The sequence below is a fragment of the Papaver somniferum genome, chromosome 8, assembly GCF_003573695.1.
Source record: "Papaver somniferum cultivar HN1 chromosome 8, ASM357369v1, whole genome shotgun sequence".
In the NCBI taxonomy this organism is placed as follows: domain Eukaryota; kingdom Viridiplantae; phylum Streptophyta; class Magnoliopsida; order Ranunculales; family Papaveraceae; genus Papaver; species Papaver somniferum.
In genome coordinates, this window is record NC_039365.1 from 35890867 (window position 1) to 35916039 (window position 25173).

General features: G+C 38.6%; 1 protein-coding gene and 1 long non-coding RNA gene across 6 annotated transcripts; both read left to right on the forward strand.

Moving 5' to 3' along the window:
* Nucleotides 1-766: 766 nt before the first annotated feature.
* LOC113304867 lies at nt 767-4925 on the forward strand. Of its 5 annotated transcripts, none has more exons than XR_003338459.1 (6): nt 767-2545; nt 2681-3285; nt 3542-3775; nt 4133-4247; nt 4488-4620; nt 4742-4925. It is a non-coding gene; the product is annotated as an uncharacterized LOC113304867 (long non-coding RNA). The 5 variants fall into 5 exon arrangements; XR_003338457.1 differs by having other exon boundaries at nt 767-1906; nt 2342-3285; XR_003338460.1 differs by having other exon boundaries at nt 767-1015; nt 2342-3285.
* A 16212-nt stretch (nt 4926-21137) lies between these two features.
* LOC113306475 (26S proteasome regulatory subunit S10B homolog B) lies at nt 21138-24722 on the forward strand. The gene is made up of 11 exons (XM_026555404.1): nt 21138-21205; nt 21236-21369; nt 21998-22117; nt 22344-22480; nt 22613-22774; nt 22873-22959; nt 23042-23128; nt 23234-23371; nt 23514-23705; nt 23789-23887; nt 24183-24722. The coding sequence occupies exons 2-11, from the start codon at nt 21276-21278 to the stop codon at nt 24255-24257; spliced, it is 1191 nt and encodes a 396-aa protein (XP_026411189.1). The 5' UTR covers nt 21138-21205; nt 21236-21275; the 3' UTR covers nt 24258-24722.
* The last annotated feature ends 451 nt before the right edge of the window (nt 24723-25173 follow it).

Below are 25173 nucleotides of genomic sequence, written 5' to 3' on the forward strand. Positions count from 1 at the left end.
TGATAAACCAAACCAAAAGCTATAAATAGAGATGTTTAACTCATAGCTAAGACAATCTAAAAAGTATGGTTTGACACCTAGAAAATGAGGTTTAACACACATACCTAGAGAGAAGTTTGTGAGGTAATTAATTACTGTAAAACCAAGCTTAGCAAATAATTTAAGGTTATTTACCTAAATACATTGTGAGCATAGCAAAAAGAGAATTGTAATCGTTTTCTTGTTCATAATATAGAGAAGATATATCTCGTTGAATTACTACTTTATGTTCTGTTTTTTAGTTTTTGTCTATTATTATTCTGAATTCCGCCTCTAAAATAATAGTCACCAAGGTACAGGGATCATACGTATCTCTACAAACTGGGAAAACTGTTATAAGTCTGAAGCTGTAATACATGTACTCAGTACACGTAACAGAGTAGCTATATGCCGACAAACCGATTTTTGGTATGCATATTAGTATGCAAACCGTTAAAAGTCCGTCGACTCGTGAATATGGATCGGTACGCAAACCAGTACGCCACTGTTAAAAGTCCGTCGAAAAATACGTTGCACAAAATAAATAATATTGGTTAGTTAAATGAAATTAATAAAGCAACGTTTTTGAAACGTGTAAAAACGTTGTACATCAATGCCATTTATGTAATATCAGATATTTTCGTGGGCTTTTAGTAGTCTTGTCTTTTTAATATCTAGATATGTTTTATTGTTATTATTTTTCTTTTTTAGAAAATCTTAAAATTAGTTCACCAAATATTCTCTCTCTTATTTTCATTTTCGTCTTTTGCTCTCTCTCTTTTTTGCAGAGAGTTAACCCAAGTTTTCTCTCAGAATCAAAACCAACCCAGAGATCTCTTTAGATTTACTAACCATATGAAAAATCTAATCAAAACCCACAAATCTCGATCTATTTTCTAAAAATCTGAAAAAATTCCTAAACCTAGAAAATCAATTTTGTTCCTGAAATCCAAAATCAATTCATGTGATAGTTGGTTGCTTTGTTGATCATCATCAGGTATAAACCAATATCTACTACTACTGTTGTTTAATTTTGATTTCGTTGGGTATCTTTTGATCTATTATTTGACCTAACTCTGTGAAGTTGGAGTCTTACTGCATGTATAGTTTTTGGTGTTCTTTTTTTACATTATGTAATTTTAAAGCATGGGGTGTATTTAAATTTCAGTTTATTGAAGTTGTTTTGATGTTTTTAAGTTACGGGAACCATAGTACTGATGTTCCATTGACAGATTAGAAAAGGTCGGAAGTAAACGGTGTAAATGCTGAAAACATCACATTTCATTTCACAGAAAGTAAAGAAAGGAGGGGGTCCCCATTTTCAGTGGATATACGCTTTGAATCTGGGTGGGTCCCTTCCTTGTCTTCCCAAACACAATCATAATGGTGGTTCTCACTTTCGTTGTACAATAATGAAGAACTGGTAGGGCCAATTAGCAGCTGAGCTTTGCATGCTTTTGTGCACTCTTCTAATTTACCTTTTCATGCCTTTTTTCAGTAAGAACTGGTATCACCAATAATACCAAACAAACATTGCATTCATAGTCAGACCAATTGCGGCCAATTCAGATTCACTGGTATCCATGTACAATTTGGGTTAAGAATTTGTACTCAAGGGAGTATCTCCCTTTCATTGGAGATAGAATTGTGTATATGTTCACCAGTATCCATCCAAAACTCCAAAAGCCTCTCTGGTTTTGTATTTGGGCACCCTCACTTTATTCTTACTTAGCTTACACTAGTTCTTACACTTTATTCTGTGGGAGATTATGCTTGCAAATTCTCTACTAGGGCAGAAGATCTAATCAGAAGTCATGTTCCAGTTAACTTCGCTAAGTGGAGGACCGTGCCAGATTATTTTAAAGATGATGTTTGGGCAGCTTTGATGGTATTTCTACTATTCTTGGAATTGCCTTTTGTCATATATAAGTTAGAAACAAAGGTTGCTTCTATTCATTGTATCTTTGAATCAAGAGATCCATGAGTATTTAGTTCAAATGGATGCAAAGGTGAATGCAGCTACCTTTTTACAGAATAATTGGGATCTACTCCTGACTTAGTTTCTTGCAAATAAAAATTGGCGTGTAAAATGTTGTTCGCCTAGATGCAAGTAGTCTTGCATGGACTTTTTAGCTGTGGTCTTGCATATATCCTTCAATTGGTAAGAGATCTATCAAAATTTGGCTTCTTCATCGAACGACACAAAGAAAAAAAAACACTTGCTATTATGCAAAAGTGTGTGTAAATTGTCCTGTTTTATGTCGTTCCGTTGTTTTTACATACGTCAGTTTTCACTAATTGAAATGAAATTGGTTGTCCACAGGACCACAGCCAGTAGAGCTTTGGACTGGGAAACAGCTGTTCAGCGTTCTAATTCGCCCTCATGCTCAGATGAGGGTCTTTGTGAATCTTACTGTTGCGAAGAAATCTTACTAGCAGGGCAAAGAAACATCATGCTCTAAAGAAGGATTTGTCTATATTTAGAAGAGTGAACTCATTTGTGGGAAAGTTGGTAAAGCTACTTTAGGTGGGTTCCTTTACCTACTCATATCTAAATTATTGCAAAATCTGCATATTTTGTTTCTTCTTTTTTATTTGTCTTCTGCAATATTTATCGTCATGTGATATATTGCAAGTGACATATTTAGTTTGGATGGATTAGGTTTCGTATTGGTTTGTGTCAAGTAGCACTGTTAAGCATTAAGGGATTCTATTTTAAGGAATCATGTTGTATCAAAAGATGTCACTGGCATGAGAACTCCCACATCTTACAGAGTTCCACCTATTTAAAATCTTAAAATGGAGTTTCTGGTTAAACAAGTGACACGGAACACCTTCAACTATGTCTGGGATTGGTAGGTGGTGATTGGGAGTACATACATCGGCTTATATTAGTTATACCCACCAAAGTTAAGTATTTCAACAGATAAGCAAACCATTTTACGGAGATTATCACTTTTATATACAAGCTTGGTCCTCCTTTGGATTAATTTCTTGAATCAATCATTATGTCCTGTGTAGTGTGTACCACACATGTTGCCCGTTTGCTGTTCTTGAATGGGCACTTTGAGATCTTCTCTTCCTATCGTGGGATTGGATGGAAAAGCTTATGTCGTGCAACTATGTTTTTGTTTTGTTGATTTTCTAAACTTCCCAGGATTTCTTTCCCTCTGAATTCACCTCCAGGAAATGGCGGATTTTTTTTGTTCTTCTTAAAGATTACAATGTACATATTGCTGCTTGTATGAACCTTCTAGCAAAGTTGAGGTAATAATCTTTCATGAACCTTTAGGCTTATGATAAGTTGTGGTTCACTAGATCAGTGAGGAAATCTATTTCGCGAAATATCTTGTGCATAGTTTTACTATGTAGTCGATGATATCCTTGTCCTATTTGATTAAAAATATAATGATCTTAGCCTCACTGAGACAAGCCAAATATTACAGTAGTTGATTCTTTGCAAGTACTATTATCCATTTCGTACGCGTGTACATTGTACTCTATATTCCTTTCTTTCTTGCAGTGCTCACTGGATTGGGAACCATGGGTTCTCGATTGGTATTGATGATATCCAACCTTGAAAGTATCTAAGTAAAGAAATACAAGATAGGATCAAAAAGGAAAAACAAATAAATGATGCACTTGTTCAGAAATACAAAAATGGGACACTTTAAATTCAACCAGGTTGTGATCTGTTCAAATATTGGAACTTGAGCTAACTTATCTTCTGAATGGCTTGAGAGAGAAAACTTGAAAGGTAAATCATGTTATGTGGTTGCATTTGTTTGACATTTATCTTTATTAATAAATGATGGCGTACAATATTTTCATTTCTCTGGTTAATTGGTCCCAGGTTTGTATGGGAACCGAAGAATAAAACAAAATTGTAAGCGAAAAAAGTAAAACTACATTGGTGAAACATCCCTCTGATTATGTTGCAGTGCGGATCCAATGCGTCCCCCGATAATATCAGTCAGATCATTGCATGTGTTAGTCAGCAATCAGTTGGGGGTCGCTCTGTATTTTTCTTAAAAACCATATGTAAAGTAGGATCTGCCTCTCTTTTTTAATGTGGTTTTGATCCCGGTCTCATTTTTTGTTGTTGCTGGTGTAGGATATTGTTTTTGCTGAATACTCACCCAATAAGGCTTGGACTTGCTCTTAACTTCTCAGTGTTTTCCTATGAAATCCTGAATTCACCAGATCATGATTGCACTCTAGCTAAGCAGGTTCCTTTCTTGATATACAATTATTTCTCTGGATATTTGTAGGTTGGGTGAAATTGTTTTGCATGTGAGTTGTGTTTTTTTTACTAAAGCTAGTATTGTTAATTATTCATCTTTACGATATTCTTGTTAACTATGCAGATGACCACCACTACTTAATTACTCTAGGAATCTGAACATTTACTAATTACTATTTTCGTCGTCGTAATTAACAAAGCTTGTTTCTCTTTTATACTTGTTCAGATGTACGCAGTCGATGATGGAAGGCAATTGCAGGTTATGTTTCCATATAAGGTGCCAATACCCTCCGGTTCTGTGTTATCTTATCTACCATTAACACATTGAATTTTACCCAAAGACAAACATTGTTTACCAAGTAAGTTTTCTGTTGAGGTTTCTTTTGATGTCTTGAAGTGTCAACATTTTGGTTTTGTCAATAACTATGAGGCTTGTGTATCAACTTCAGTTGGATTATAATTCTGTCTTGTACTCTGCAGGATTGATATTAATGCTCTTCCAGCATTGGTACTTCTCATTATACAATATATGTAAACAACTGAAGGTATTCTTATGAACTAACTTTCATATTGCCAAATTCAGAAACTTGGATTCTTGACCAAAGTTCATATTTATCTTTGAATCAACCAAATAATTGTATGGTTTATTATAGTTCATCTGTTAGAAGCCGATATATATGAATGTATCTTGATGGATTGTGATGATGAATAATGATGTGTTTATGAGATTCTTTCGATATGAAAAATTGGGTCTTTTAGTTGATCTATAATGGTATATGAAGGTGCAGATATCCGCTGGAATTATCGTCAGAATTTTTTTTTTACCTGGAATTATCATCAGAATTTATTTATTTTCACCTGTAAATTGGTTTGCAACGTATATAAGTGTTGCTCAAATTAGAGTAATACGTTGCCTAAATTATTATAAGCATTGCACAAATTAAAGAATGCGTTGCTTCAGAAACGTTGGTAAACCGGGTGACCCGTTTTTATGCGTTGTGCAAATTAATTTAACCAACGGATATACGCGTTGCACACAAATTTGCTATGCCATATTTCCAATCGATATAAGCGTTGGTGAAATCCATTGCAACACCTATATCCGTCCCAAGTCGGATGTTTTGGTGTAGTGCGTGTACTAGAAAAGAACTGTTGGTTACGGAACCGGTTTGGTACCCAACCCAGTACACGTACCAGAAAAGTTCTGTGGACTCCGAACATGGTTATGTTTAAATGGTATCCATACTAGTACGCATACCACAAAAGTTCTGAGGACTCCGGAACTATGTTATGTGTAAATGGTATCCATACCAGTACGCATACCGAAAAATTTCTGTGAACTCCGGAACTCGGCTATGTCTTAAGGTTTACATACCGGTACACGTACCATACATAACTATTCACAAATAGGTTAAGTATTTGTACCTTGTACGCCTACTTACCATGTCGATTAAATTCATACGCACATAAAATTATTTATTCGAGATAATTAACATTTGAATAATCTCTCAAAACATCATAGATATATTTGACCACATGATTGTGTTTTGAGTTAAGCCTCAAGTGTTTATGAAAATGCTCAAGCTTGTAGTTCAGTTGGCTAGCTTCGACTAACCATTCATGAGCGTGGTCTTATACACGGTTCGGTTACGGTTCATCCTAACCAGAGTGTATATCTTGATCATGTTGATCATATTCAAAGATTCATATAACGACGGATATTGTTTGCTTGGTTCCAAAGCTATCTTAGCTTAAACCTAAAGATACCTATGCTTTGAATGTCTATAAAAGGGGAATCTTAAAAAAATGGGATCTTTGAATCCCGATACTAATTTTCTTTGTGTGTCCTAGTTGTAAACTAGAGTCGTCCTCTTCCTAAAACCCTTATAGGGTTTAGCAACTACAAAGACTTCATAGGGATTCATAATGCCAGGTCTAGCTATTGTTTATCTGATAGCTCGAGTATCCTGATCTTGTTCGATTGTTGAGCTGCTCACTTGAACAAGACAGATAGAAATCATCAAAGTTCTCTTCATCTCAGACTTTGTTGATTACACAAGTTTAATACTTGTGGGGTGAATATAATCTAGGCTGCACTTCGGGTTGTATAAGTCCGGATTTTGATGTTAGCTAGACTTTGTCTATTGCTATCGATTTTCATCACCTTGATCACGCTCAAAAAGGAAATCACACATATAGGCTTATTTGTGGGATGCAAGTTGGTTTAAAGTCTTCAATTGAGTTGAAGCAACTCTTAGTTGGTGTGACGTCATCTAAGGGAATCAATTGCGTAGAGTCCTGTTGGAATTCAAGAGGCGTAAGGACGCGACTGTAACTGAATTGCCGTGAGGGTTTAATTCGGTCTCAACTGTATTCCAGTTCGAAGTTAATTGGTAGTAGGATAGTGTCCGTAGCGGCTTAATACAGTTTGGTGTTCAATCTGGACTAGGTCCCGGTGTTTTTCTGCATTTGCGGTTTCCTCGTTAACAAAACTTCTAGAGTCTGTGTTATTTCTTTTTTCGCATTATATTGTTTATCTTTATAATTTAAATATCACAGGTTTTGCATTAATCAATCAAATTAGACACATCCATCATTGTTTGTTGGATACGACTTGATCGATACTTGAAAATTGATCTTTGGAATCACCAAGTACTCTCGCCCGCAAATCGGGTTCACGGACTTGCCTCTATAAACTTTCTGATTGTGAGAGAAAGAGATATAACTCTGAATATTCTTCCTTGATTTATATTCATTAAGTTGAACTCTCGAAATTGTATTTAAGTTTGTCCATACAGGTTGCCTAAGAAAAAGTTGGTGGTGTAATTTGGTACCCCCGGGTTTTCAAATTAAAAAAAAACAGTAAGGTAAAAAAAAAACCTCAATAAATTGGAAACTTTTACGGGATCAAACATTCTATGCACAGAATTAAATATAAGGAAGAAGTAATCATCAAATATTTATTTGTAACTCACCTTACCTATTTTGAGCTGCAAGGGGAAATCAACTCCAATACCTTTCAAATTCCAAGCTACACTTTCAAACATTTTATCAAACAAGAGCAACGATTCATTTAAAAACACCAACCAGTAATAATAACACCACCATTAGTTGGTATACAAACAATTGGATTACTATCCCTTGAATCATATAAAACGGCTCTTAAACTACAGTATCTATCCAACAATTTCAAACCCATATAAAATTTAAATCCAAATTCAGAATAACATTTAGAAAAAACAACAAAACCCTGAAATAAATTTGAACTCTTTTCCATAATCGAATAGGCTATGATAAGAATTGGGACCATTGGTTAAACACTCACCAGTCAATGGTTTGTAGAAAATCGGGATCTCTTTACCAACAACATTTTCGATTTGATTAGTATCCATCAAAGTACTCCAATTATGGAAGGATTATTTTTATGCGAGTATACAATTGTTGAATCCTTCTTCTCTTTAAAGAAAAATGGCAGAATCAAATTGCAATTGAGATAATCATTTTCATCTTTTGTTGTTGGAATTGAAGATTGGTGATTGAATTGAAGATTTCTGACTGAAATCCTTACTGAATCTGAAACAGCAGGATTTGGTTCCATGTGATCAACGATGTAATTCTTCATTGTCTTTAATTGTTGAACCACTGATTGGAGTAATCCAAGACTTTTTGTTGAATTCTCAGATACATCATGTTCTTTATCATCGATATTGTCTGTATTTCTATTAAAAAGAAGTGTATCCATCCAGATACTTGCTTGAGAGGTCGCCATCCAGCTTCTCTGCCACTGCAACTTGATATCTTCCCAAGCCATAAATATTCTGTGATAATAATTCAATTTATGTGAATGCTCATGGATAAAATTCATATATACCCTCTATTGAAAAAATTAGCAGAATCCAGCGGCTTTGACGCCAATTATCATGTACTAGATAGTAAGATGACAAAACTGGATCGATAATGGGATATTAACCTCTTTGTTCTCACAAATCAAGCCCTCTAGTTCAGATGAACACATACCGAAGAACAAAAATTTATGTTTGATTGATTATATTTCCATAAGATTTTAATTACAAACCTTCTGCTTATATATCTATCCCTTCTTCTGACCTAGCATCTAACAACTGACAATGCCATTTACATCACGTCCACTCATTATACTACTAACTACATATATTGTTTTCTTAAATACTACTAATAAAAAAGAATAGGATATGAGCACCCTTCGGATGCATGACAAGAACTTATGCAGTTGATTCCGTTAACTGAAGTCATTTACAGCTCTAGGAGTTTACTAGAGATAGCCTGCCTCAGAAAGAACGCCTAAAAATTTTAGTTTGATATAAGATCAAAGATGGAAATCACTTCCCTGAATTTAGACGATTAAATCCAAGACTAGGGTTTTTACTTTTCTAGACTTATAGAGATACCCAATCTTCCATCTATATAATAAACAACTAGAACTTATCTAGAATAAAAATCTTACACCTAAAGATGATTTCAATAGATACGAGTTATATACTCAATCGTGTTTGTTGTTTTCAATCAAATCTGGATTTCATGTGCAATTTGTGAATGACATTATATCAGAAAAGAAGAACCTTAGAATAGACAAAAACTACCAAGCAATACAAATACAAGTTTCAGAACTATATTTTTTTCAAGATAGGTGAGTATGTGCTTCACGAATTCCAAGTAAAGTCTTTGAAAATCGAACCTTTCATCACGAATATCCTTAGGTTTGGAGGATAATCTTGCAACAAGATACACATGAGTGTAGGAATTAAGTTTGTTTGAGTTGGTAGTTGTTGATGATGGTATTTAGCTTAGGGTTAAAATTGTAAAACCTTGCATCTGATGTGACGTCACTCTGTAAGGAAACGGAGCCATGAGTGTCAACCTCTCCACTAGCATATTTATTGAGGCGTTCAATATATCTACATGAAATTTAACCAGACTGGTGGATGTAGCAACCATCCCAAACACTCTGTAAATTTCGGCACCTCGCCTATATAAGACTCACTGAGTACTTTTCCTGTGTTATGTTCCCCGGCAGAACCCTTTCTATCGGTATGGCATGACGGATTTGTGTTCAATCGCAGCAGAGTAGCACGGATCTCCAAGTACCAAAGTTAAGGCCATTACACAAAACACTCAGACAGAAAGCACACTGCACTCTGTAAATAAGGAATTTTGTGGCAGCACACAAAGTCCAATCAAATATTGTGATAACTCACAAAAAACTCATAAACCTGACTAATTTGCAAACAATTCGGGTTTTTGCGCCCAACGCGGTATATTGGACCCGTTGGTCAAAATTACGCTTAAATAACTAAGCAATTGATCCACCGCGGATTAATAAGTGCAGAGTCCTGCCCAAAATCAGAAAACAAAGAGTAGCGAAGCTGCGGAGAAGGAGAAACAATAAGAGGAAGCGTGGCCACGCCACAGGCCAGCTGGCGCCACTTGTCCACGCCCCCATGTTACCTAAACGACCCTACTCCTTTGTCGACCAATCAGGTCGCCTTAAACATGCCACACTCCCATGAGTTGTGGCTGGGCCCGTACTTGCCGGTCCTATTCCCTATCGACCAATCAGGTCACATTAAGCCTGCCACAGCCTTAAAAGGGTTGGAAATTGTGTCAAGAGATCACCATACCAAGTTGGTTTCCCAAAACCATGCTCATATGCTAACGGCATGCCAAACATGCCAAAACGCGCATGCCAGGCACACATGCCAAACGACATGCCAAACTTGCCAGGCGCGCATGCAAAGAGGCATGCCAAACATGCCAAAATCATGCCAATCGCACACGCCAAACAAACATGCCAAGTGCACATGCCAAATGCGCCACTTACCACGACAGCGAGCCAAACTTGCCAACCTACTCTCCGTGCGTGACCAGCTTCACAATGGACTCCAATTTGGATAGCATAGGCCATGGGAGCGGCCATAATCTAATGGTGGTGGATGAAACCCTAATTCCTAATCGTAGCACAAAACTATGCCACCTGGAGCCCGCAACATGCCACCTACCGCATGCGGCATGCCATATATGCTAATTAGGGTTTCGACATGCTAAACCCTAATTTAGACAAAATTTCCAAGCGCCGACAGAAGGTATCCATAATCAACGTCTACCCTTCCTCATGAGATGCAATCTCAGCCATCCAAGTTCTCCGCCGAACTGGCAGACTTGTGGCAACTTTCAGGCGACCAGCCGCCTAAAACTAGTGGCCATGGCTACGCCAGGCGCCACTTGCACCACCGTGCCACTGGCATGCACGAGCCATGCCAGCCATGCCGCATTTCCACTGGCGTGCACCAAAAAGCCACTGCGCAATTATCATGCGCCAACACAAGGTAGCCATCAACGACTACCTTTCCTCATGAGATGCAATCTCAACCATCCAAGTTCGCCGTCGAGCTAGCAGACTTGTTGCAACTTTCAGGCGACCAGCCGCCTAAAACTAGTGGACATGGCTACGCCAGGCGCCACTTGCACCACTGTGCCACTGGCATGCGCGAACCATGCCATCCATGACGGATTACCACTGGTGTGCACCAAAACGCCACTGCGCCATTATCAGGCGCCAACACAAGGTAGCCATAATCAACGGCTACCTTTCCTCATGAGATGCAATCTCAGCCATCCAAGATCGCCACCGAACTGGCAGACTTGTAGCAAGTTTCATGCGACCAGCCAAGACGAGCCTACTAGCGTCACATGCTATTTTCCTGCGGTAAGCCTCTTGATTTTAACTTGCCACAGGTAGCAAAGTGCTACATGCTTTCCACGAAAACACTCGAGACATCAAACATGTCACAAACTGGGGGATATTCATCAGGGTATTGGTCTGGCGGTTTACAGCGTTCGGCGTGCAATACGCCCGTCACAAGAAAGTGTCATAAAGTGAGGCGGTTAATAATAGCAAGAATTAATGGTGTAAAACGGATCCACCTCCTTCATTATGGAAGAATCATTCCTGACGTCACACATTACTCTTCCACCACTCAATCGTTTCCACTTCTTACGAGACCAGAGTAGGTTTTATTACGACTTGTATAAATAGGTTTCAACTATTTCCACAAAACAACAAGTTTTGGTCAGAGAACAACACAGTATCCAGAAATCACCTGAAATCACCTGGTAGCTTTCTTGCTAGCCAGTTCTACTTTCTGATATAAGTCGTAAACAACGACACCTTCAGAATTAACTATTCTGGTCCCAACACTTTCTTTGCTTCCCTCCCTAAGAACAACCTTTCTCCTTCACTTTGTGACCGAAGCAAGCCTGGAACGGACATTTCTTGGTTTAGGCCAGGGTTGTACAGATTGATCTCTCGAATCAAAAGTACTCCCGCGCAGTACATTGTTTAGGGTCTAGACTCGTTTCTCATCCACACACACGAATTTACCAAAGTTAGTAGAAACCGTTTTCACCCACAAATAATTGGGGACCACAGTGGGAGATTAATCTCTCGGTTACAACATAAATTTCCAATTTCCAATTTCATTCTTCAACCCGATCTCAAGATGGTATAATTCAGGTATGGATCAACAACAAACCCTGAGAACACTAGCGCTGAAATCATCCCTGGTACTAACGTTCCTTCCAGTGGCATTAATACGCCACCTGCTAACACCAGCAGCGCGGAAAATGTTCTTTTAGGTGTTACACCACGGATCACCATAGCCAGATCCTCTGCCGCTACTCCCAACGTTTCTTCAAGTGTGACAGATCCAACCGTCACCAGAGCCGCTGCTACTCCACCATCAGGACCAGAGACTGGAGGAGACAGAAGAAGCCGATCTTCTCTTATCACTGTTGATTTGATGGAAAGACAAAAGGTTCTCGTAAGGCTCAGACAAACATGGCTACAACTCATAAAGAGATACCTATTTTCCTCAAGACACTAACGGAGCGGCTACCACAAAAGTCATGTCAACCCCAGATGGAGTTGACAAGGAATACTTTTAACATCCGGCGCAGGCACTTCAGCAGGACGCGCGTTTATAGATGAAGAGGCTCGCGTTACTCTTGAACGCCCAGTAGAAGGGAATCCGCAATCCAATTTCATCACACGTGAAGATCAGGAACGACTTCCACAAATCGAAGCAAAGAAAATCAGCAACCCTCCTGAGTTCACAGAGACCCTCTTCCCATCTGCATGATTTTTGGGGACTTCGCCCACAAAATCGTCCAGTCTATGATGAAACATTTATGTGAGATTCTGTATTTCTCCAAGGCGCAGCGTCAAGACATATTTGTAGCCCTCAACCGCACTACATCAGTAAAGCAGCTGTTTCCATCCAGGGAATCCGTTCCCAAACCCTAACCTCTCTTGGAAAGCACGATTGATATATGGATCTGGGGGCTCCTAACCACTGTTCACTTGAAGGATGTCGACTTTGAAAATACGCTGATTGACGCGGCCTCCGAATTTAACATTGTAACCGTCAAGGCTCTGAGAGTTGCAAGGGATAATCAAATAGAAGAAGCGTATTCTTTCCAATGAGGAGAAAAACACGACTTACCGACCAGCACTATTTGTGTCGTCTTCCCATATGCCATATCATATCAAGTCGTTTTTCGAAGTCAAGGGTTAATAGCGCCCTCACTGGGTTTTCTCCAGGATCCGCTTCGACGTTTCTCTTCAGGAGGCGCTTCAACGTTCTCTCCATAAGTCGCTCCGCTTCAAATTTCTCCAGCAGCGTCTCCGCTTCAACTTTCTCCAGCAGCGGCTCCGCTTCAACGTTCTCCAGCAGCGGCTCCGCTTCAATGTTCGCTCCAGCAGCCGCTCCGCTTCAGCGTTCTCTTCATAAGCTGCTCCAGGATCCGAAGCCGAAGCTTCAGCTTTTTGCTCCATAAGCTTTAACGTCCTCTCCAAGATCCGAAGCCGCTTCAACGCCTCCTTCCTGCCAAGGATCGTGCCGTAGCCGCCACTTCTTCCTACCAAAGATCGTGTCGTAGCCGCCACGCTCCTTCCTTTCAAGGTTCGTGCCCGTAGACACCACACTCCTCCCTGTCAAGGATCGTGATTGCAGCAAGCCAAGGTTCATAGTTGTGGCCACCTTTTGCTTCATCACATCAAATACCTAGGGACTTTTGTCTGTCTATCAACCCGTCATCATCCTTATGTCATCACTAACGCCTGATGCTGCTCACTCATGAGGGAGCTTAAAATACCCAAAGCCCAATCATGCGCGAAGGACATGCCTAGCGGAGACAGAGCTAAGTAACTATCCCTAAACTAAATGTTTTATATCTATTATGCATATTCAATAAATTTTAAAATATCTTAGTGTTGAGACGTGGAATTCCTCGACACCACTATTGTGTTGCCAAGCATGCTGCCTCAACATATCCTTTAACTTAGTGTTGAGACGTGTAAAATCCTCAACACTCACTACTCTTTTTTCAGGCATACTGCCTCAATACATTATAGTGATGACGGCTCCACCACCTCAACACTCATCTTAGCCGTTCAAAGCAGCGACATCTTCTCCGCTCCACAGCCAGCGCCAACAGGCCATCCCCAGCGCCAACAGTCCGCGTCCTATCCAGCGTCATTCACCTTTCCAAAGCCAGCAACGCCATTGACCTAGTCAGCCAAAGCAACGCCATCCACCTTTCTGTAGCCGGCCAGAACCCGTTCCGCGGACCAAGTCGTACTGCCACCGCTGCCAATCAGTAACCAAAGTTACAGCGCTGACGCCAACATCCTATGGCCAAGCCGAATTTATGCAAAGCTTCCAATGCAAGGGTCACAAATTCTTCATGCCTCCTGACAAAGGTTAGCCAAATATTCATGACAATCTCTTCATGACTTTCCGTTTCGATTTTATCCTTGCCTTTCACCATCTGATGCTTACCCCGCAACAATGTCACTGTTCCGAGATAAGCAGAGAACTTAATGTTGATGGTGGTTTTTAGCTTAGGGTTAAAATTGTAAAACCTTAAATCTGATGTGACGTCACCCTGTAAGGAAACAAATCCATGAGTGTCAACCTCTCCACTAGCATATTTATTGAGCCGTTGAATATATCTACATGAAATTTACCCAGACTGGTGGATGTAGCGACAATCGCAAATACTTTGTAAATTTCGGCACCTCACCTGTATAAGACTCACTAAGTACTTTTCATGTGCTATGTTCCCTAGCAGAACCCTTGATATCGGTATGGCATGACGGATTTGTGTTTACTCGCAGCAGAGTAGCACGGATCTCCAAGTACCAAAGTTAAGGCCATTGCACAAAACGCTCAGATAGAAAGCACACTGCACTCTGTAAATAAGGAATTCTGTGGCAGCACACAAAGTCCAATAAATTATTGTGATAACTCACAAAAAAACTCATAAACCTGACTAATTTGTAAACAATTAGGGGTTTTGCACCCTGCACAGTATATTAGACCCGTTGGTCAAAATTACGCTTAAGCAACTAAGAAATTGATCCACCGCGGATTAATAGGTGCAGAGTCTTGTCCAAAATCAGAAAACAAAGAGTAGCTAAGGTGCGGAGAAGGAGAAACAATAACAGGAAGCGTGGCCACGCTACAGGCCAGCTGGCGCCACTTGGCCGCGCCCCCATGTTACCTAACCAACCCTACTCCTTTGTCGACCAATTAGGTTGCCTTAAACCTGCCACACTCCCATGTGTTGTGGTCGGGCCCGTACTTTCCGGCCCTATTCCCAAAACCATGCTCATATGCTAACGGCATGCCAAACATGCCAAAACGCGCATTCCAGGCGCACATGCTAAACGGCATGCCAGGCGCACATGCCAAGCGGCATGCTAAACATGCCAATCGCACACAGGAACTTTGCTGTTTAGTCCACTAAACCCGACCCAGATTAATGGTAGCCCAGCGGGAAAACATATTTACTCGCTAGTCCAAAAAAGTTTTAAAAAGAGTAAAATTACTCTACTAACCCTAATATATAATACTACGTATGTTACTATTACTACATATATTACTGCATACTACATACGTTACTAGTAACATATGTTACTAGTATAGTACTAGTAATACTAGTATACTATACTAATATACTACTAGTATACTACATATCGATATGTAGTATCAATATGTTATGTACATATAAATAAACACTGTTATGTTATGTATTGCTACTACATATCAATATGTAGTATCAATATGTTATGTACTATATATAAATAAATATTGTTATGTTATGTATCGATATTACATATCAACATGTAGTATCAACATATGGATACTACATATTAATATGTAGTATCAATATGTATTGTACTACATATCAATACTGTTATATTATACTAGTGTACTAGTTACTACTACTAGTATACTACATATTAATATTAGTACCACATATTAATACTAGTTACTAGTATACTAGTTACTACTAGTATACTACATATTAATATTAGTACCACATATTAATACTAGTTACTAGTATACTAGTAGTATTTACTACTACTACTAGTTTACTAGTTACTACTAGTATAGTAAAGTAGTTACCTAATTTACTAGTAACATATTTTTGTTACTATTAGTACAATACATATTAATATGTAGTTTCACCATATTGATACTATTAGTATGTAGTAACATACTACTAGTAATATTTACATGTGTTTATACTAATTAGATCTGGAAAGGTGTTTTAGGCATTTAAAAAACATATTTTATAATCTCCACGAAGTTATTGGACTAGCGAGTAAATAATCTAGTCCAAAACCATGAGTAAATCCTATATCGCACGGGTGGACTAGCCATTAACTGGCGAGTAAATAATCTAGCAAGTAAATTTTTTTCACGGGTGGACTAGTCATTAACTGGGTCATGAAAAACTGGACTAAACAGTAATTCCTACATCGCACACGCCAAACAAACATGCCAAGTGCACATGCCAAACGCGCCACCTACCACGACAACGAGCCAAACTTGCCAACCTACTCTCCGTGCGTGACCAGCTTCACAACGGACTCCAATTTGGCTAGCATAGGCCATGGGCGCAACCATAATCTAATGGTGGTGGATGAAACCCTAATTCCTAATCGTGGCACAAAACTATGCCACCTCGGGCCCGCAACACGCCACCTACCAGATGCGGCATGCCATATATGCTAATTAGGGTTTCAACATGCTAAACCCTAATTTAGACAAAGTTTCCAAGCGCCGACAGAAGGTAGCCATAATCAACGACTACCCTTCCTCATGAGATGAAATCTCATCCATCCAAGTTTGTCACCGAATTGGCAGACTTGTGGCAACTTTCAGGCGACCAGTTGCCTAAAAATAGTGGCCATGGCTACGCCAGGCGCCACTTGCACCACCATGACACTGGCATGCACGAGCCATGCCAGCCATGCCGCATTGCTACTGGCGTGCACCAAAACGCCACTGCACTATTATCAGGCGCCAACACAAGGTAGCCATAATCAACGACTACCCTTCCTCATGAGATGCAATCTCATCCATCCAAGTTCGCCACTGAGCTGGCAGACTTGTGGCAACTTTCAGGCGACCACCCTCCTAAAACTAGTGGTCATGGCTACGCTAGGCGCCACTTGCATCACCGTGCCACTAGCATGCACGAGCCATGCCATCCATGCCGCATTTCCACTGACGTGCACCAAAACGCCACTGATCCATTATCAGGCGCCAACACAAGTTATCCATAATCAACGACTACCCTTCCTCATGAGATGCAATCTCATCCATCCAAGATCGCCACCGAACTAGCAGACTTGTGGCAAGTTTCAGGCGACCAGCCAAGACGATCCTACTAGGTCACATGTTATTTTCCTGCGGCAAGCCTCTTGATTTTAACTTGCCACACGTAGCAAAGTGCTACATGTTTTCCACGAAAACACTCGAGACATCAAACATGTCACAAACTGGGGGATACTCATCAGGGTATTGGTCTGGCGGTTTACAGCGTGCGGTGTGCAATACGCCCGTTACAAGAAAGTGTCATAAAGTGAGGCGGTTAGTAATGGCAAGAAGTAATGCTGTAAAACGGATCCACCTCCTTCATTATGGAAGCATAATTCCCGAGGTTACACATTACTCTTCCACCACTCAATCATTTCCACTTCCTACGAGACCAGGGTACGTTTTATTACGACTTGTATAAATAGGTTTCACCTATTTCCACAAAATAACAAGTTTTGGTCAGAGAACAACACAGTATCCAGAAATCACCTGAAATCACCTGGTAGCTTTCCATTCTGCTAGCCAGTTCTACTTTCTGATACAAGTCGTAAACAACCACACCTTCAGAATCAACTATTCTGGTCTCAACACTTTATTTGCTTTCCTCCTTAAGACCAACCTTTCTCCTTCACTTTGTGACCGAAGCAAGCCTGGAACGGTCATTTCTTGGTTTAGGCCAGGGTTGTACAGATTGATCTCTCGAATCAAAAGTACTATCGCGCAGTACATTGTTTAGGGTCTAGACTCGTTTCTCATCCACACACACGAATTTACCAAAATCATCAGAAACTGTTTTCACAAAGATATATGCCTATTGCTTATAACAAGTTTTTTTATACAGGTTCTCGAACGAAAAAATTGGTGTACTTGGAACAATCTCTTTTTCACAAAGATATAAATGTTATGGATTTGGACCATTAAGCTTTTAGGTTTATAAATTCATAGTTGAGTATTTTGAGCAAAAATAAAATAAAATAGAACCTTTCCTTAGTAGGTTCACGAACTAAAAAGGATAGATTCACGAACTCAAATGAAAAATAGTGTACATGAGAATTCAAGCCTTAATAGGTTCGAGAACTCAACTAGATAGGTTCACGAGCTCAAATGAAAAAAAGTCTACAAGAGGATTTATCAAAGTTCGTGTATATAGGTTCGAACTCAAATGACAATATAGCTCAAAATAAGTTTTTCTTTTATAGATTTGTGAACTCACCGTAGTAAGTTTGCGAACTCAAATGACAAAAGTTTTCAGTGAAAATATCTACAATATGTTTGTAAAACTACTGTAATATGTTCACAAACGCGAGGACCTTATTTTCCTTTGATTTTTAATTCAATAAGATTTATGTTCACAAACTTAATTCTTAGGTTCTGAACTCAAGTGAATGAAACTCATTAGTAGTGAACTACCAAATCTTACAAACTCACGAATGAATTTGCAAGTCTTGGCTTTCAATAAAACAAATGTTTTTCTCTAAAAATTAGTTCTGGAGTTCTTAAAGCAAGTGCTTGGAAGTCGAAGCATCACTAGACTTAGCAAGAAGCGATCTGTGATATGATCTTCTTTGAATTATGATCAACTACTAAAAAACTTGATTTTCTGATAAATAAATAGAAGTAAACGAGTTCAATAAGAAAAGGGATGGTCCTTGTTACTTACCTAGGTGAAGATTCTTAAGTTGATGTCTTCGTGTGATCTTCAATTCTTCACCCGCCTAGAGTAAATTGGAAAATCCTAAATATCTACTACTTATTTTGTTCCAATCGAAACTTACTTTAGTATATTGATGTCAAATAACTTTGGCACCTAAAATATGATAACATACTTGATATACTAAGGTTTGTAGGTTAAAATGAGCTTTTGCTCTAACAAATTATATATGTTACCTTAGAAATGGTTCACAATTGATTTTTGATAGTTTTTCTAAAGAAAAGAATCAGAGAAAGTCAGAGATTGTTATACATGTAAATGAAGTGATTATCAATGGTTTGGAGAAGACTCTAATTTTCCCTAATTGGAGATTTTGAAGAAAATTCAAATTCTAACCACAACTGGAGAGATCTATATCCAACTCAATCGGGAAAATTAAAATCCCCCCCCCCCCCCCCGAGCTATATCCAACTGGAGGTTATGAATCTTCAGCCAACGATAACTTCAAGGGTACTATAGGATCAGCTAGTATTAATGCAAATGAAGTTAATGATAAAATTCAGAGTGCAACTGGTAATACAAATAATGAAATTACAAGTAGTATTAGGACCACAATTATAGTGGCGAAGGCCATATTGGTATAACGAATATAAAGGCTTCAACTCAAGATGCGTATTTATTGGTGGTATTTTAGCTACCTTAAGGATAGGTCAAGGTAGGAAGGCTAGTACCACGATTAGCTTCATTTGCATTAATACTAGCTGTAAGAGAAAACCAAAAAATTTAATCTTTGTTGGACTATTTTTATTCACTCAATAACAACACCACCTCCTACATTACCACGATTAGCTTGATGAATCCTAAAACATCATTTGTATGAATATGCAAAGATTCTTAAGATTTAATCGCCGATGCTGAGAATGATATGAATAAGGAAGTGACAGAGAGGAATAAGAGCAGTTTTCTTAATTTGCTCGAAATTTGGGGGATTTTCTGGCTATGGTTAATTGATTCGTTTAATTGATAATAAATTGGTTTTTTGTTTGATTAGACGTGAAGATAAATCTTATCGGGATGGATCATGTTTACTTTATTGAGTTGTTAGAATTGTTATTTCAAAAAAAAAAATTACATCCTTGAGTTTCATTCAATACTGAGATGATGAGATTGAGTTTAAGATTAGAATTGAAATTTATAACTCAGTCTAACATAATCTTTTCACAGTCAACTGTTAGTCCAGGTACCTTAAATTTTATGTAAATAACTGTGTACAAAAGTTCTCACTGAGTATCAAATTTTTTTTCCCCATAAATCACACATAAACTTTAACATGTAAGTGTTCTCACTGAGTATCAATTTTTTTCCCGTAAATCACACATAAACTTTAGCATGTAAGTTTATGGGAAATTTCTATTCAACTTACATGTTAAAGCTCATGTGTCATACATTGAATTTCATATTTTTCGTACAAATTTGAAATGTATGTAAACTGCCAACCATCAAATGGTCTGATGGTTGGTATGCTCCCTCCCACTATGGAGGTAGGGGGCCAAAAATAACTTCTTATAAGGAGTTGAGTATGTTACCCATAGGGCTGAACATGGTTTCGGTTTTTCGCTGGAACCGGACCAAACCAGACCAATTAGAAAGAAACCAAACCGAACCATTTATTAATGGATTGGATACGGTGTAGAAAGTGGAAAACCGATAGTGTTGGTTTTGGTTTGGTTTGATCTCTAAAACCGAACCAAAAACCATTAGAAAACCGATTAATTTTTGAATTTAGTTTCTACCTTTAATTTACAAGTATTAGATTCTACCCATTGATTTAGAGGATAAATAGAAACCCTAAATTTAATATTTCATTATGATACTCTCCCTCTTTCTCCTTCTCCTTCTCTCAGTCGCCTCCCTTTTCCACCCCCAACTACAGCCGCTGCTACTCGACTTTTTTCTTCCCGTCTTCCTTCTTTTTTATTTGTCAATAACTAAATTAAGATATATTATATATCTTCTTTTGATCTCTAGAATTAGAGTAAGCTTTAACTATTCTTGATATTTTTTGTATTTTTTTTGTCTGTAAATTTGTGTAAACCAATACTATCGGCAACTACGATTTTTTTATCTGTAGATTTGTGTTTTTTTTTGTTGGTTTGACATAATTATTGGTTAACCAAAAACCACTGGGACAAACCGAAACCAACTAGAACCATTTGGAAACCAAACCAATGGTTAATGAATTGGTTTGGTTTAGATTTTTAGAAACCAATAGTATTGGTTTCGGTTTTGGTTTGGCTAGAAACCGAACCAAAACCGACCATGAACAACCCTAGTTACCCAAGACGACGGTTCCAAACTAAAAAAAAAAAAAAATATGTATGCGAACTTGCCGGATATAAACACATACTGTTAGCTACTGATGGAAAGGGAGTGTAACTATAAAACGAAGTAGACTTGTGAAAGAGGAAAACTTGGTCACATTTATATTCTCACTCTCTCTTCTAAGTTCTTAAAGGGGTCCTTTGTTTATCACACAGCAAACTCCCTAATTTATAAACCTAATTTAATCGATCAATATAGCGCAAGGGAATTTGATCTCCACTACCACCGCGCAAGGGAATTTGATCTCCACTACCACCGAATCTGAAATTAGAGGATGGAAGGAGAAGATGAACGGCGTAAGGCTGCTGGTAGAGATTATCGTAAGAAGCTCTTGCATCATAAAGAGCTTGAATCAAGAGTTAGAACAGGTTCGTTTTGCTTCGATTTACAAAAACCCTACCTTTACTTTCACTTTGGTTTCTGTTATTTATTTATTTTCGGAAAAGTTAGGGGTTTTTATATTTGGGAAATTGATAAGAACCCTAATTCTGACTGTGTAGATCTTAGTTAAAATTATTACTTGTTTAGATCTTAAGATATGAGCTGAATTTTCAATGGTGGTGGTAGGTGTGTGTGGAATGCAGTGTGCTGATAGACTTTTACTACTGAACCCATGATTTACCTGGTAATGCTAGGCGAGGCAACACTTATTTTGTGAGAGTATAAAGAAGAATTTTTGGGATACTAGAAAGGAGGGGTTGAGGATAAGTATGATTAGGAAGAAAGGGTTGGGTTTATTGAGAATTTCTGTCCATGTCTAACAGTGATTGTTAATTAGCATCATCAGTGTGAGCTGAGTAGTATACTGACCTTTTAAGTACGAGCTACTTGTTGCCAATAGCTTTCGAATATCAAATTTCACGCGATATGTTTAGTTTGTGTTTTTGATAGAGAACTGATTTTGTGAATAGTTGATGTCTACATATTGCATTGTAACATTTATGCTGGCTGGTTATGGTCATAATAGAAACTAATAATGAATCTGTATATGCGCAGCAAGGGAGACATTAAGAGGTTCCAAGAAGGAGTATGCTAAAACTGAAGATGATCTGAAGTCTCTTCAGAGTGTTGGGCAAATTATAGGAGAAGTTCTGCGACCTCTAGACAATGAACGCTGTAAGTTCCTTTTCTTTTCCATCGGCAGGGGGCTTCTGGGTAGACTAGTTACTATATTACGCCTACCATAAGGTTAATTTTTACCATGCCATCTTTGGGTATCTGTATATGTGGAGCAAAATTTGAGTTGGATTTATTTTATTTGGGATGCCTGTCAGTTACCCAATCTGTTGGGGACATCTAGGAGACAGCAAAATAATTAACTAATAATGTTGTTATGTTCCAGTGATAGTTAAAGCAAGTAGTGGCCCAAGGTACGTTGTTGGTTGCCGCAGTAAAGTAGACAAGGAAAAGCTTACAGCAGGAACAAGGGTCGTTCTTGATATGACAACTCTCACAATCATGCGTGCCCTTCCACGTGAAGTAAGTTATTGTTCTGTATTAGTTAAAATAATAAAATGGTTATCTTTTCTCACTGATTGAAAATTACTGTAATCAATTCAATGGTAATGCTGGTGGATTATTGATCCTATCTGGTGATTATTTTGATCTCAGGTTGATCCAGTTGTTTATAACATGCTTCATGAAGATCCTGGTAACATTAGCTACTCAGCTGTTGGTGGATTGTCGGATCAGATTCGTGAACTAAGAGAATCTATTGAGCTGCCACTTATGAACCCCGAACTCTTCCTTAGGGTTGGTATCAAGCCCCCCAAGGTAATGTGCACTATATTTTAGTTTCTGCATGTGTTGTTTTGCTTTTTACTCCAATTGTGAAGAATTGCAGTCTCAATGTTTTTAATCTCGATATGCAGGGTGTTCTTCTCTATGGGCCACCTGGAACAGGCAAGACACTATTAGCCAGAGCTATTGCCAGTAACATAGATGCCAACTTTTTAAAGGTTCGCATTTTTTTATTTCATTCTATAACGCATCCGAAATTTTTATGTTTTCCTTTGATTAATACGAATCTTTTGTTTGTAGGTTGTCTCAAGTGCTATAATTGATAAATACATAGGTGAAAGTGCAAGATTGATTCGTGAGATGTTTAACTATGCACGTGATCATCAGGTAAGGCCAAAGTCTTATGTGAATCAATCATGACATATTATTGATTAGCCTCAATCCAGACCAAAAAAGTATCCTGAGCATCTGGTGTGGTGTTTTCTTGTTAAGCCTTGCATCATATTTATGGATGAAATCGATGCCATTGGTGGTCGCCGATTCAGCGAGGGTACCAGTGCTGATCGTGAAATCCAAAGAACATTGATGGAATTGCTTAATCAGCTTGATGGGTTTGACCAACTTGGGAAGGTATGCGCCTAGATGATGATCTTTGTCTTTGAAAGCAGTTGAAATACCGCTATGGGGAGTTTCACTAGTTTAAGTTCTATGTTTCTCAAGTTATTGCAGGTTGTAAATTACAACCTCTCCTTGTTTTGAAATGGATGTATAGGTTAAAATGATTATGGCGACGAACAGACCTGATGTCTTGGATCCTGCACTTCTTCGTCCAGGGCGACTTGACAGAAAGATAGAGATCCCATTGCCTAATGAACAGTCTAGGATGGAAATCTTGAAGATCCATGCTGCTGGGATCGCCAAACATGGCGAAATCGACTATGAAGCAGTTGTAAAACTGGCTGAGGTCTGATCCCTCTCGTACATTTTCTTAGAGAATCTCATTGAAGTAGCCAAACTAACCTTCACAACTGTTTGATTCTTTCCCAGGGCTTTAATGGGGCTGATTTAAGGAATGTCTGCACTGAAGCTGGGATGTTTGCAATCCGTGCTGAACGTGATTATGTCATTCACGAAGATTTCATGAAAGTAAGTCTTGTCTAAGTTAAAAAAAAAAATCCTATCTTGCTGCGTACTGTGGTGTGATAAGTAAAACTTTGCAACTGAGAGGCTTTGGCAAGGGTTTGAAGCCAGCACCTCGCTGGGGAACCTTGTTCAAATCTGAGCAGTTTATCTCCAATGCTACCTATGTTGTTGTTATTGTTATTGTTGTCAGCCTTGTCTAGTTACCATTCTGACTTTCTGCCTCTCTTTTTTCTCGATATGGTATTTCAATTACAGTTAGTGCAAGTGATTTCTTTTATTAAACAAAATCTGTTTTCAGGCGGTGCGAAAACTGAACGAAGCAAAGAAGCTCGAGTCTAGTGCACATTACAACGCTGACTTTGGAAAAGACTAATTGGGAGGAAGCTTCATGCTCTTTGTTGTCTAAATATGAAAGCCATGGATGCCGGGCAGTGCACTATATCTCTCTTTCTTTTTGTCCCCTTCTCCTGAATGCCCTTGAATTATGTAAGTATGTGGTTGGGCTGTGTTAAGCCAAGATTGCAAGTCAAGGTTAGTAAGTACCCTGGAGCACATACGAACTTCGCAATTACCTTTACATGGGCTCTTCGTTGGATGACTTATCAGCAGTAACTTCTCCTTCTTTGTTTACTTTCTTTTAATAGCCGGATGATATAGTACAACAACTTTTACATTTTAAATGACCTGTTTTGAATATTTATGATGCATCGAGTGTGTTATACTGCAATGGGACATGTTCCATTTCAACTTGTTAAATTGTTTGACCTTAGGTACCATAAATCTGTTGTCGGATATCCCTTTATTATATGTTGAACCAGTCTATTTTCATTGGGACAAAGGTCATTTACCGCGTAGCTTCGATCTTTCTTGCACCAGATGGTACATGTGAAATTATGCATTATCCAGTAGCTTTTGTTATTCTATCACTAACGGTTAGAGAACGGTTAGCCTTTGATATCTTGCATATTTTGACGACTGTAACACTAACCTTGGGTTGGGTCAACCGTGGTAGTATTTCCATGCTTGGCTAGCTGGATTTCTTCACACTTCAGAGTAACTGTTGGTTAGCTGGAATCTCCCACACAGTAAAGATAGTGGTATATGGGATAGTTTTTCAAAGCAGATGGGAGTCGCTGGGACCATTGCATGTGGGAACGTACTTGATAGCAGTAAATGCAATGGCAGAAATGAGCCCCCTCTCTACTGACTGCGGTGGCAGAAATGAGTCCCCTCTCTGATAATTTGCAACTTAGATTTACCAATAATGATTGAATTTAGAGAGGAAAATC